Here is a 12,267-nt window from a genome sequence, read left to right on the forward strand (position 1 = left end):
GAGATGGAGACATGGCCAGCAGTTGCATTGGACCGAACTCGCGCCATACGTTGTCATAAGACCAGAAATCGAAGCCTCGAGGGGAATAGTGTGTCTGTTGAAGTCCTTTTCGATTCAACGCTGAGGAGAACAGGAGCTTAGGATGATAGACAATGGCTGGAGCCTAGAACGCGGCCGATGGAGCCATCGTCTATCATCCTGGGCTAGCCATAGGCGAGCAATTGGGCGAGATCGACACCAATTATACGTGGCGCCGTTCTTGCGGAAGCATGTTCCATGGATCTTGGGGAATGCCCCGGCACGCCTGGAACCAGCGGAAGACCTCCGGTCATCTTACGCCTAATAAGTACAAACCGACAGCGTGTCCAACTGCCACCGTCCATAACAATTCGAAAGATTTCTGCGAAAAGCAATGGTTGGCATCCCAGGGAAGTCACAAGGTTGTAATACCTGCAGACGAAGGAAGGTCAGAGTAAGTACGAGCTCGCTCTGTCGCCTGCAGCCTTCTAAACCGATTAGTGTGACCTCCAAAAGCCGCTGTGTCGAAGATGTATCTCATCGCACAGACAGTGCGAAGGCTATGAAAGATACCCGGTCTTCATCAACCGGGGCCAGACAGGCCTCCAGAGACGACGACGCCTAGAGGAAGCCAGGTCCACGCCGCCACAGCCTGCCCTACAGAATCAAAACACTATTGTCTTCTCCACGCCCTCCCCTTCGCAGGTCAACGAAGATCAACTTATATCCTCTTTCTGGGAAGGTTACTCCACTGTTTCACCTCAGTACTCTAGAACGAGGGAACCCGCTTGGCTGTATCATTCGATCAATATCTCAGCATCTATAACTCCGTTGAGACTAGCTCTTCTTTCTCTCGCATATACCCGAACGGGCAGACTCCAAAACAACCAAACACTGATTCGGAAAGGGCAAGAAATCTACGGTCGAGTTCTTCGATTGACGCAAAATGCTCTGTACGATCCACAGCTGATGCGTCATGATGAACTACTTGCAGCGGCTCGATGCATGGTCCTGTATGAAGCTTTTGAGTCGACGTCCGAGGACATGGCTGCCTGGCAAAGCCATATCATTGGTATAGCCCGAATTATGCAGCTTCGAGGCCCTGACCACCACCGTGACCCTTTGCCCAAATCCATCCTCGAATCTATGCGTTACAACGCCATGATAGTCTGTCTCGTCAAGAGGGAATCGTCCTTTTTCGGCAACCCGGATTGGTTGATGCAGCCCTGGGCCGACACATCCAAAGATCTTGATCAAAGGCTTTACGACTATGGCTTTACGCTATCTAATCTCTTCCAGAGGGGTGAAGCGGCTTACCATCGTTCGGATCGAACAGAGATCCTTCGCATCCTGGAACGGATCAGAAATAGCTATCTGGGCATGACAACTCTCAACGAGGAACTGCTGGCCGTGCAAACAGAAGACTACCCCGTGAACGAGCATGCCCTGAATGAACTACACGTCGGAGAAACGACTTTTGCCATTACTTCAGCAATTCTCCTTGCCCTCGATCTGTCATTTTCCATTTATGCGGCGGCACTGATTGCGAAGTGTCCGGACGACTTTTTCACCGAACACCAGGATCTGCTTGCAGAAATTTCTTCGCACACGGACGAGTCACGCAGACGGGACTTGTCAAAGCAGGTCCTCTGGCTTCTTCAACATTCTCTACAGACCCGATTCGAGTATTCGCGACCCAGAATCATCTTCCCACTGAACGTGGTGAGGTGGGAGCTAAGGGCAATCCCTGAGTACAAGGTCCAAGTACAAGCGCTGTTTGAAACCATTGCTTCGGGAAATCAGGTTCGCATTGCCCGCAGTGTGCAGAATGCTGGCTGCTCGACCATGCCTAGCATTATCTCGAAGGAGAGTGAAAGCTGAGCGCTAGCTTTTTACTCGTTGTTCGCCTATGGAAACCTCGACGAAAAGGCAACAGAGAGACTACGGGCACACCAAGCCATGATCGATTTGCTCTTCAGCAAGCTCTGTAAATCGATAGTCTGAAAATATAGTTGCTGAGTCCGACCTTGTTTATTTATTCAGCATTACCAATCAAAGCAGCAACTATTTCCATGGTGCTTGTTCGTGCATCCACGATGCTTACTCTTTGCCCTCTAAATAAGTCATGCAGACGATCAATTTTCTTCGAGAACCCTTCTCACTTCGCCCGTAAAAACTGAAAAGGCAGATACGCCCGAAATCTATACGGAACCCTTCGAAACTAGTCGTGTCATGTAGAGATATGGTCAAGCATAACCTCCCTCACTTGCCCGGGACCTTCCCATTCCTGCCAAAAATACAAATAGATCCTGAATCGCTGGTTCATCTAGTCCGCGAGCGCCGCTCGCCTTCCGAAGTGCCAGACATCATGGTGGGAAGCCCTGCTGCGGCAAGCTTACAGGGCGCCACGTTCTCTTCACCACACACTCGCATATGAACCACTAGCCCTTTTTTTTTTCTCTTCTTTTGAACACGCTCTTCACAACCTCTCAACGGATTCCGGCGAACGGCTGGCCGACCGGACTTTGGAAGAGATGCCTTTCTCGGTGATCGACGGGTCTGAGACCAAATGCTCGTCACCCGTCTTGAAGACGAAGCCCGGATGGGCGGGTATCAGGCAGAAGGAGGCCAGGATGACCATCCTGCAGAGACGGACGTCAGCAATCGTCGCACCCTGGGTAGAGCCGGACCGGGATCACGGGGAGTTGGGGGGGAGGGGGGGATCAGAAATACTCACACCGACTCGAAGACAATGAAGAGCGTCTGGTCCCTCAGCGCGTCGCTGGTGCGCGAGTATCCGCCGCTCAGCTCGTAGACGCGGTAGCAGCACCGGACCAGGATCAGGAGCGTGGCCGCGAACAGGAAGCCGCTGAAGACGACGAAGCGGGTGGGCAGCCGGACTGCCATCCACACCACGCGGCTGCGGCGGGCGTAGTCGAGAGCCAGGGCCACGAAGGCGGCGAGCGTGAAGACCTGGAAGCTCAGGCCGGCGAGGGCGACGTCGACGCCGGCCTTGGAGCCGCCGTTGGACGACGACGACATGGCCCCGCCGGCGGCCTGGAGGACCAGGCTGACGATGTCGCAGGGGATGAAGAGGTAGTAGAAGTACTGGGGCGCGAAGCGCGACGACGCGACGGAGATGTACTTGACGCTTAGGACGAGTCAGCCGGGGTATACAGAGGGGCTTAGATGGGGATACCACGACTTACATCTGGGCGAGCAGCACGTAGATGGCGGCGGAGAAGAAGACAGGCCCGATGGTGATCAAGACTGCGTTTTTCGTTAGTGAGAGAACCCAGCGACGCTGCCTGGGTACGGCGGTGTTTTCGGGAAACTGCTCGTACCAATCTGCATGATGAACCCGGGTTGCGCCCATGGATCTTGCCAATACAAGATGCGGCCCACGTAGCCGATGATCTCGTCCACGCAGCCCAGCAGCATCAGGCTCATGAAGCCCCAGGCCCTGTACCGGAACCCCAGGATCACCTGGGCGACGATGCAGAGGCCGTAGAGGGCGATCAGGGCGCCGCTCGCGGCCAGAGACGGGCGGTATCCGTAGACGCTCATCTCGATCGGGCAGACCGAGACGGTGCAGTTGGCGTTGCTGCCGCCGCCGATGTAGACGGTGCCATTGGGGGTGACGAAGATGGGGACGTTCGAGTTCGTCATTGTGGGAGGAGTACTAAGTAAGGGATGTGTTGATTCTTTCTGTGCTGTGCAAGAATGCTAGAACTAGGGCTTGAGTTGGGTTGTTGGAGAGAGTGGGAGTGGTTTGGATATGCTCTGAAAAGCTGGCTTGACCGATCTGTTGGTGCACCTGGGTCGACTTTGGGATCTTCCCTGGTGAGGTTCCTGTGGCGAATATATAGACCAGCAGATTACAAGCCCAGTTCTGACGGAGGATGCATTGTGATTGACATGGCTGTGGAGTTCAGTCTCGATGGTTGGCATGATGCTCTGCCGTGCTGCGCACTGTATCAGTGTCACCATGACCATGCCGACCATCCTGAAGCCTATCCTGCTTGCGATAAGGCCGTAGGGTTTAGGCTGTTGACTGGAAACCAATGGACAAGGCACAGAGCCTTCCCAAACAGGGCCCGAATACGTCGAGCGAGCAGCTCTCCGAATGGCTCAAAAAAGGTGCCTGGCCTGCACCCAGGGTTGGATGAGCAAAAATGGCATGCCGTGCGGAGTCGTGTTCCATACCAGTTCAAGGTGTTTTGTATGATGCCTAGATAGGAGCTAAACTTGCCAGCTGGAGCGGTACCTGGCGAATCATGGGGCTGGTGTGTGTGTGTCCCCCCGTTGCACACGCGCAGCTGGGGCCCATGGAAGCGAAGCTCCGCAGATTTTATTATTATGGGATTTCCAACGTGCGTATCTCACGAGGAATAGCTGATGCACGAACAAAACCCAGTGAAATGGCGGATGTTTAGGAGGACGTTTCGTGGAAATGGGGTACCTGGGCAATACTTCGAAAAGGGGGCTCATATCAAGCTGGACGCCAGATCCCCGCCGAAACGTCCGTAAGGCGCTCGCCAGCTCCGTCTCCCGTCGTGTCAGTGTTGCCAGCACCCAATCATCGCTGCTCAGCCATCCTCCATCGCAAGATGAATCCTGGAAAGGGAAAAGCGCCAGCCTCCGACCTGCTTAAGCGAGAACAACACGTCATGAGCGGGTGATGAGCCTCCGACCCGGAGATCGAGGAGCTTGACTGCCTGAGATCGCAGAATGAATACTTGAAACGCTATAGCGAGTTCCATAAAATGGCAGGCTGTGTGCAGTCTTTTCCACGATAGACAAAACCTCCTGCGGCAGCAATGAGTTTCCCATGCACATAATACGGCTCGAATGTCATCACGTACTCCTGGATCAGGCCGCCAACTCCCAAAGTTGCTTGAACTCCTTTGGCCCTTTGCTCATCTCCTGCAGTCAGTCATTGGGATCATAACAACCCGACGACAGCCAATAATGGCCATGCTCCGGAGAATGCTTGCCATTGGGTACTCATAAGCACTCGTCGAAAAGTCATGAGGTCACGCGAAACTGTGCGAGACCCGACCACGAGCGGACCAACGCTAGGCCAGAGCGACTTCTGTGAGGGCAGCTTGTGTACGAGTATGTCGACAACAAGGAACATATGAAGAGATTGAGCAAGCACCATCCGTCTCGGGTTTGAGCATGTAGGCAAAGGCAGCCGTGATGACGGCTTGACGGAATCGAGAATTGAACCGAAACACCGACCGTCCGACCGTCCGCCTTCGTATTCGCATTGGAGCGTGGTGAAGTATATCAAGCACATATCCGGCGAAAGAGGTTGAAGCATTGCTGTACACCAGCCTGAACTCATTGCGGATTCAGGGAGTCATCTGCAACATGTCACCACCGGCTGTAATGAGAGCATGGCAGTATTCAAGCACCAAGGGTAGTCTAGAGAAGAACCTCCGCCTCAACACATCTGCTCCGGTCCCCCAGCCTTCTCCCAACCTGCATCTGGTACAGGTGCTGGCAACAGCACTCAATCCTGTTGACTACAAGCCTGCTGAGATTCGGCTTCTGAGTCACTTCGCTATTCCCAAGCCAGCAACTCCTGGTATTGATGTAAGTCCTCCTTTGACCCTGATTTACCCTTGAAAGTGGCGCGGCATGCTAACGGATACCCTCAGTTCGCGGGATATCTGGTCACCCCTGCCACTGGATCGGTCCTGAAACCTGGTCAACTTGTCTTCGGCGCGTCGGGAACGTCGTACTTGGCCGGAGGTGCCTTGGCCGAATACGCGGTCACGAAAGAAGATCAAATCGTTGCTATTCCAGACGGCTTGGATCCAATTTCGGCATCGACAATCTGTGTGGCGGGACTAACAGCTCACCAATCGATCGTACCATACGTCAAGGCGGGAGATAAGATATTCATCAACGGCGGCTCAGGCGGGACAGGAGTCTTTGGCATCCAGATTGCGAAAGCCGTCGGGTGCAATGTCACGACCACATGTTCTAGCGTCAACATTGAACTCTGCAAAAGCCTGGGCGCGGACTCCGTTATCGACTACAAGAAGCAGAACGTGCTCGAAGCGTTGAAGGCCAGCGGACACCAGTTTGATCACGTCGTCGACAACATCGGCGCGAACTTTGAGCTCTACTGGAAATGCCACGAATACACGCGACCTGGGGCCTTGTTCATGGTCGTCGGGGCGCCGATCTCGCGAGCCTTCGTCGTGGACGCCATCCTGAGGAAGTTATGGCCTGCCTTTCTCGGAGGCGGAAAGCGGCAAGCGGTCAGTTTTTTCCCCAAGGCGAAGCCTGCAGATATAGAAAGCATCGCCCGCTGGATGAAAGAAGGGAAGGTGAGGCCCGTGATTGACGAGCAGTTCACCTTTGAGCACGCTCCTCAGGCGATTGAGAAACTAAAAACGGGCCGAGCAAGGGGGAAGATTGTGGTTGAGGTGTCCTCGTCTGGTTCAAAATGAGATTCCAGGACTCCTTTTGGCACAAATATATGGCCTCTATCCGTTTTTGCAACCCGTTCTTTGACGGTAGAAGTTTCGTTGCCTTCTGTGCATGAGGTGGAATGGTGTTCGAGATCGTTTGGATGGTATCCGTCATTGTCCTGATTCTCTCCTTGAACGAGCGTATATAGGCCGGCGTACAAAAACGCCATGTCGTCTTTCCAGCTTCGACGCCTCCTCCTTTGCTCAGATGTCCATGGTGTAGACCAAGGGATTTTCCCGCTCACCCCGCGGCAAGTTCGCTGGTGGCTGATCTCCCGCCTACCGAGTAATCGCACGCGAGCTTATGGTGAGCATAGGGCGGCATCGCCCTCGTCCTAGTTCGGGATGACCCGCGACCAGCTTTTATCACTGGAGAGGAAACTTGATTGAAACTCATCTTCTCGTCCTGACCACTGCCACTTCCAAAGCTATCCACTGCAAAGCCACCACACGAATACAAAAGAGCAAAGCGGGAAGACAATGTATGATATTGTTGGCGCCTTCTAATTCGCTGCACGCCCCGACTTCATGATGTCCGCAGAACTTCAAGCAGATGTCCAGTTCCGGCTCTGCCTCCCTTCAAAATGAGCGCAGGTCAGCTTCCCCTCCACCTTCAGATTCCACGCTTGCGCGAGATCCTTTCATCCAACCCCACTCTTGTGGGTGTGCTCTTTCGCGCGGCGGCCCTCAATTTACCGAATTGGTATCTCGCGGGTGGCGCTTTATCGCAGACCATCTGGAACAACGTCTCAGAGCTTCCACCTGAAACCGGGATCCGCGACTACGATCTCGTCTATTATGATGCTTCGGACTTGTCGTACGAGGCGGAAGACATAGTCATTCAGGTTGGTAAGCATCATTTTGCTGATGTTCCCGTGGAGGTGGAGATCAGAAACCAGGCACGCGTTCATTTGTGGTATGAAGAGAAGTATGGTGTGCCATGTCAACCACATGCCAGCGTCGAGGCTGGGATTGACACATGGATATCCACCAGTGCCATGCTAGGTGTGAGGATAGACGAGATGGGGGAGTGGATCGTGTACGCCCCTCGAGGGTTGTCTGACTTTTTCAATATGGTGGTGAGGCCTAATCCGGTTTTGGGGAAAAGAGAGGCGTATGATAAGAAGGTCAAGCGGTGGCAAGCAATCTGGCCAAACCTTATAGCCGAACCCTGGCCCCCAGCAGAGGTGTGGCAAACACCCTAGGGACACTGGACGATCGAAGGCACCGCAGAGGACTGGCCCAGGCCGAACCCATCGGATCAGCGTGGGCAAAGGAAGGGCAGGGGAGAGTTAGGCGCCTGGAAAAGATCACAACAGGTACATCATGGACACCTCGATGATAGTGGCGTCGGCTCTCGTTGGAGTGTTGACGGGTGAAGAAAGAATGGGGTCTATCAACCCTGGAGGCATCTTCAGCCGATGAACCACTATGCACTCTCAACCCAACCAACACCACGTCTTGCTACTGGACCGGAAGAGCTCGGGTGATACCTGGCAGAGGAGCGTTGACTTGCAAAATGGGAAAACCAGTCCGAAACACAGAATGTCCGGAGTGGAAGATAGCGCGAGGGGTGGCGATGGTTTACGGGGAAATACCGAAGATGAGAAGTCTGGCGAATGTGCCCCGGTTGGTGTAGAGGGCCAACCATGGGCGAGGTCGACAAAGCAGATCATGACCTTTGGAGGCTGGACACAAGGGTCTGAGCATGCTGCGGCAGAGGCGGATACCCCTTCCCTCAGAAAAGGAGGAATTGGCGACTTGGGGAATGATCGATCGACCGATTGGTACACCGCTTGATGGTCCAGCACTATGGTACAAGCCCAGACCAGGCACGTCCGCGGAGTCCCAGTCTCGACGTCTACACAATATGGAGACAGTTGCCCTTGTGGTGTGATAGCCATTGGGCATTGTTTCATGGTAGGAAGAGCAGGTTCGTCAGTTGAACACCCTAAAGCCATAACGAGGTATCAAAGACTTGTCATATTGAGCCTGCGAGGGAGGGAATGTGCATTCTGGACAAGTTCACGATATTGCTACGCCCCAAAGCACAGACAAAGAGATCGGTACGTCGTCGCCTCTCAGGACCAGAGGCGGATTTATAGGTTACCGAGGGTAATTACCGCTTTGGGAGTGAGGATCTTGGTCGCCAGCTTCCCCAATACTCTTGCCAACCCCTTTCCCACTCGGTTACTCCACTGCAAATTCGTTATCAAGGACTGCCTTCAGCGCGAGGCGGTGCCTGGAGAATCAGACCAACCGGGAGTTAGGGGTGTGCACTATATAGGGGCAACTATCCAACGGGACATGTCCATCAAGGCCCAGGCTCAGACCTCGCTTGTTCAATGTGTGTCCAGACTGGGTCTACCGAGTATCACCGGCCGGCAGCGTCTCGAGGCAACAACTGGATACCCCCGGCCTCCTGCGGCATCCTCCCCACAGTCTCCCTTCTCTCCAGCTTTTACCCCGCGAACCTTGTGGCGTCCAATCAACCTTGGTGGTAACCGAGGGAGTCCCATAACCTCGGGCTCGTGGGGAAGCACGGAAGTCAGGTAGGAAATATAACTACCAATATATGTACCGTTTTGGAGAACCCTGCAGGTGCTTTGCTTTCTGCTCCCCAAGCTCGTCTTTCATATCTTGAAGCAAGTCCGTCGACCTGGTTGAGACAGAGACTGCGTGGTGCAAGATGACACACTTCAACAAGTAAGTGGTGCTCTTGCTGGCCCTCCCTATGAACCAAACTGACCATAAGACAGGCTTAATATATACTCCATCCTCATCCTCTCGTTTGGGGCTTTCTTCTACGGCTATGACTCCGGCCTCACCACCTCCATCCTGGGATATCCCCAGTTCATATCCTATTTCAACTTCAACTCCAATACCATCGGGGCCCTGGGATCATGCTACTACGCGGGTAGCTTCTTCGGTTCGGGCCTGAACTTTTGGCTCCCAGATCGATATGGCCGAAAGCCGACCATCTACATCGCCTGTGTTGTGTTAGAAACCCGAGTCTCCGTCTGGTGGGCATAGATCACTAACATCCTACAGTGCTATCGTGGGTGCTATCCTCCAGACTGCCGCTCAGAACATCGAGATGCTTTTCGTCGGTCGTGTCATCGGTGGTATCGCTTCTGGTATCGTCTTTGGTGTCTGCCCGATGTTCATGTCAGAAATCTCTCCACCCGAATTCCGTGGCAGAGTTGGTGGGCTTTACAACTTGAACATCAATCTGGGTTATACATGTGGGTTCTTTCGCGATTTCCATTCTCAACTCTGCGTGGACTAATACATTTGTGCCAGTGACCGAATGGATGGGCCTCGGATTCAGTTATATCAGCTCTGATGTCGCCTGGCGATTGTTCTTGGGCCTGCAACACGTTCCACCGCTTCTGATGGCCGCCTGCACCCCCTTCCTCCCTGAATCGCCCCGATTCCTCATCATGAGAGGCCGCTACGACGAGGCCCTGGAAGTCATTACGAAACTTCACGGTGGCGCCCCGGGTCAGGACGACGACTTCTACATCCGTGAATTCAACCAGATCAAGGCCCAGCACGAGCTCGAGGTCCGCGAACGCGTGGGCCTCCGCACCATCCTGCGCCGGCCGTCCTACCGAAAGCGAATGTTCATCGTCGTCTTCCAGTTCGCGTTTGCCATGTTCACCGGTATCATCCCGCTCCAGAACTATCAGTTCATCTTGTACACCTACCTCGGTGTCACCAACAAGATCGCCCTTGTCATGGTCGGCGTGTGGGGCACTTGCGGCGTCATCTTCTGCACCATCGGTGCCCTGCTATTCGACAAGCTTGGTCGCAGAGTGTCTCTGCTGATCTCTCTTTGGGTCCAATTCCTGGCGTCCATCGCTATGGTCATCTGTAAGTCCTCACCCGCTGGCCCAGATGTCCATCTGAGCTGCATCACTAACGGGTTATTAGTCTGGGCACGATTCCAACTTTCAAGCAACACCAACCTGCTACTCGGTCGCTTTACTGTTGGTTTCATGTTCGTCTACCTGATTGGCTACGCCTTCATCATGAACTCATTTGGTATGTATTATCCCGTTTCATCCTCGATAGTTTGATCTGTTCAGTTCCACTAATATCCGCTGTAGGATACACCTACCCGTCGGAAATCATGCCCACGCCAATTCGAGCAGCCGGCAACGCGGTGGCCTTCTGCACGTTCAACGCCATCACCATCATGTTGGTCCAGGTCACACCGATCGCCATCGAGAAGATTGCGTGGAGGTACTTCCTCATCTTCATCATCTGCGACGCCATCTTCATCGTCGTGGTGTACCTGGTCTACCCCGAGACGGTGGGCAAGACCTTGGAGGAAATCGCCGCCCTGTTCGGCGACGAGGTCGCCGTCGACATCCAGCAGGCACACGATTATCCGGACACCGTCGGGATCAGGGACGAGAAGGTCGCCACCGAGGTCACCGAGGCTGAGCGAGTCGAGGACGTGGATGGGAAGGGCCACCACGCCCACGCCCTGTAGAATCGGTGTAATACCTGCCGGCTTAATATCACCTCTGTGTCGCCCGCAACTGTGCTCTAAATCCCACTGCTCCGCCGGGGACGCCCCCTCAAAAAAACGACGTAGCAAAAAGCAAATTCTGAGAGGGTTCGCTCCGCCACTCTACCAGAAGTCGAACGAATACCTTCCGTCTGCTGCATTTTAATTCCAGAGCTCCGACGTGCCCGGAAAAGTGCTGAAGAAACTATGTTTCCACATCGTTTTCCACTATCGTTCGCGTTGAAACTGGTGAGATTCGAGCGGCAGAAAGCCCTGTCTACACGTTCAGACAGGTCTATTTGACTGCCTTGACAACACAAAACCGAACAAAACTTCAACGAGCACGTTCGCAACAAAAGCCGCTGCGCCCAGCACAAGGTTTTCGAGACACATTAGTGCAGAACCGAGTTTCGGTCCCCTCTCCTCCTCCCAAAGACCTCGCAACAGCGAGCCTTTGCGCGGGAATTTGATCCCCCACGTGTTGTTGATGTTGTTGGAAGTCCCACTCAAAGCCCCCAACACCACGAGATTCACACCGCTCCGAATTCGACGCCCTTGTCTCAACATCCGTGGCATCGCATCCACGTGCTACTCGGGTAGCCTGAAGTAGAGATGTGTCGGGTATCAATTTTGGTACCCGAGAGTTAAGCAATGACACTGTCGAATTTTACCGAGGGTGTCTGCCCAGAACAGATAAGCGAATGCATTGGCTTGCTTGAAGATGTAGGGCTGGTCAGTCGGTACTGACCACAGTAGCGAAGATGCAGTTGCGATTCCTCACATGCAGAGTATTGGCGATCGGATTCGGACGGTTTGTGGCTGGCTCCCGCCTGGACTGTCAGGGGTAAGGTACTATTCGTCTAGTAGTTGAGCCTTCAAGCCTCTGGTTGTGAGGAGAGGTCTCATGTTCCAGTAACCCCGGGGCGAACACATGAGCACTCATAGCCCGCTCCCTGTGTCTCGAGATCCCACCAGTGTGCTGGGCTTGGGGGCTGTCGTCCACATAGAATTTCTCTCGCTGAAGGGTACTGTCTAGCCATGCACAGTGATTGCCGACAGCAAACGATATTCTGACCCGAATACCCGACCGCCTGGGAGAAGCATGCTCCTTGAGCCTCTGGACACGAAAGTCGGCTCTTTGTGCTGCTCTCCACTTCGATCGCTCGACACTGGGATCTGTCACGCCCACGGTGGCCGGACGGCAACAGTACTGGCAAGCTGGAGCCCATGCCCGCGATACCC

The 12,267-nt window shown here is 54.0% G+C and overlaps 5 protein-coding genes across 5 annotated transcripts; 4 read left to right on the forward strand and 1 right to left on the reverse strand.

Annotated features, from left to right (window-relative positions):
- Positions 1-412: 412 nt before the first annotated feature.
- PV07_02667 (uncharacterized protein) lies at positions 413-1,899 on the forward strand (the record flags this gene model as incomplete). Its single annotated transcript, XM_016389296.1, has 2 exons — positions 413-472; positions 571-1,899. The coding sequence occupies 2 exons, from the start codon at positions 413-415 to the stop codon at positions 1,897-1,899; spliced, it is 1,389 nt and encodes a 462-aa protein (XP_016251198.1).
- A 287-nt stretch (positions 1,900-2,186) lies between these two features.
- PV07_02668 (uncharacterized protein) lies at positions 2,187-4,420 on the reverse strand. The gene is made up of 5 exons (XM_016389297.1): positions 4,225-4,420; positions 3,363-4,167; positions 3,228-3,288; positions 2,756-3,169; positions 2,187-2,660 (listed from the first exon to the last, which is right to left on the reverse strand). The coding sequence occupies exons 2-5, from the start codon at positions 3,685-3,687 to the stop codon at positions 2,498-2,500; spliced, it is 963 nt and encodes a 320-aa protein (XP_016251199.1). The 5' UTR covers positions 3,688-4,167; positions 4,225-4,420; the 3' UTR covers positions 2,187-2,497.
- A 452-nt stretch (positions 4,421-4,872) lies between these two features.
- On the forward strand, positions 4,873-6,541 carry PV07_02669 (uncharacterized protein). Its single transcript, XM_016389298.1, has 2 exons — positions 4,873-5,619; positions 5,685-6,541. The coding sequence occupies exons 1-2, from the start codon at positions 5,395-5,397 to the stop codon at positions 6,483-6,485; spliced, it is 1,026 nt and encodes a 341-aa protein (XP_016251200.1). The 5' UTR covers positions 4,873-5,394; the 3' UTR covers positions 6,486-6,541.
- Positions 6,542-6,921: 380 nt separating this feature from the next.
- Positions 6,922-8,896, forward strand: PV07_02670 (uncharacterized protein). The gene has a single exon (XM_016389299.1). It carries the CDS (start codon positions 7,091-7,093, stop codon positions 7,709-7,711), a length of 621 nt encoding a protein of 206 aa, XP_016251201.1. The 5' UTR covers positions 6,922-7,090; the 3' UTR covers positions 7,712-8,896.
- Positions 8,897-9,195: 299 nt separating this feature from the next.
- PV07_02671 (uncharacterized protein) lies at positions 9,196-11,196 on the forward strand (the record flags this gene model as incomplete). Its single annotated transcript, XM_016389300.1, has 6 exons — positions 9,196-9,212; positions 9,266-9,505; positions 9,558-9,751; positions 9,810-10,382; positions 10,443-10,553; positions 10,619-11,196. The coding sequence occupies 6 exons, from the start codon at positions 9,196-9,198 to the stop codon at positions 11,005-11,007; spliced, it is 1,524 nt and encodes a 507-aa protein (XP_016251202.1). The 3' UTR covers positions 11,008-11,196.
- Positions 11,197-12,267: the final 1,071 nt, after the last annotated feature.

The sequence above is a fragment of the Cladophialophora immunda genome (assembly GCF_000835495.1).
Source record: "Cladophialophora immunda strain CBS 83496 unplaced genomic scaffold supercont1.2, whole genome shotgun sequence".
In the NCBI taxonomy this organism is placed as follows: Eukaryota; Fungi; Ascomycota; class Eurotiomycetes; order Chaetothyriales; family Herpotrichiellaceae; genus Cladophialophora; species Cladophialophora immunda.

Bases quoted from the DNA above. Each gene is read 5' to 3' on its own strand.
- PV07_02668 (XM_016389297.1), bottom strand. From the start codon at position 3,687: ATGACGAACTCGAACGTCCCCATCTTCGTCACCCCCAATGGCACCGTC. The intron at 3,170-3,227 runs GTAAGTCGTGGT...ACTCGTCCTAAG, and splicing joins TACGTGCTGCTCGCCCAGAT to CGTCAAGTACATCTCCGTCG. The intron at 2,661-2,755 runs GTGAGTATTTCT...CCGTCTCTGCAG, and splicing joins TTCATTGTCTTCGAGTCGGT to GATGGTCATCCTGGCCTCCT.
- PV07_02669 (XM_016389298.1), top strand. From the start codon at position 5,395: ATGTCACCACCGGCTGTAATGAGAGCATGGCAGTATTCAAGCACCAAG. The intron at 5,620-5,684 runs GTAAGTCCTCCT...GGATACCCTCAG, and splicing joins CAGCAACTCCTGGTATTGAT to TTCGCGGGATATCTGGTCAC.
- PV07_02670 (XM_016389299.1), top strand. From the start codon at position 7,091: ATGAGCGCAGGTCAGCTTCCCCTCCACCTTCAGATTCCACGCTTGCGC.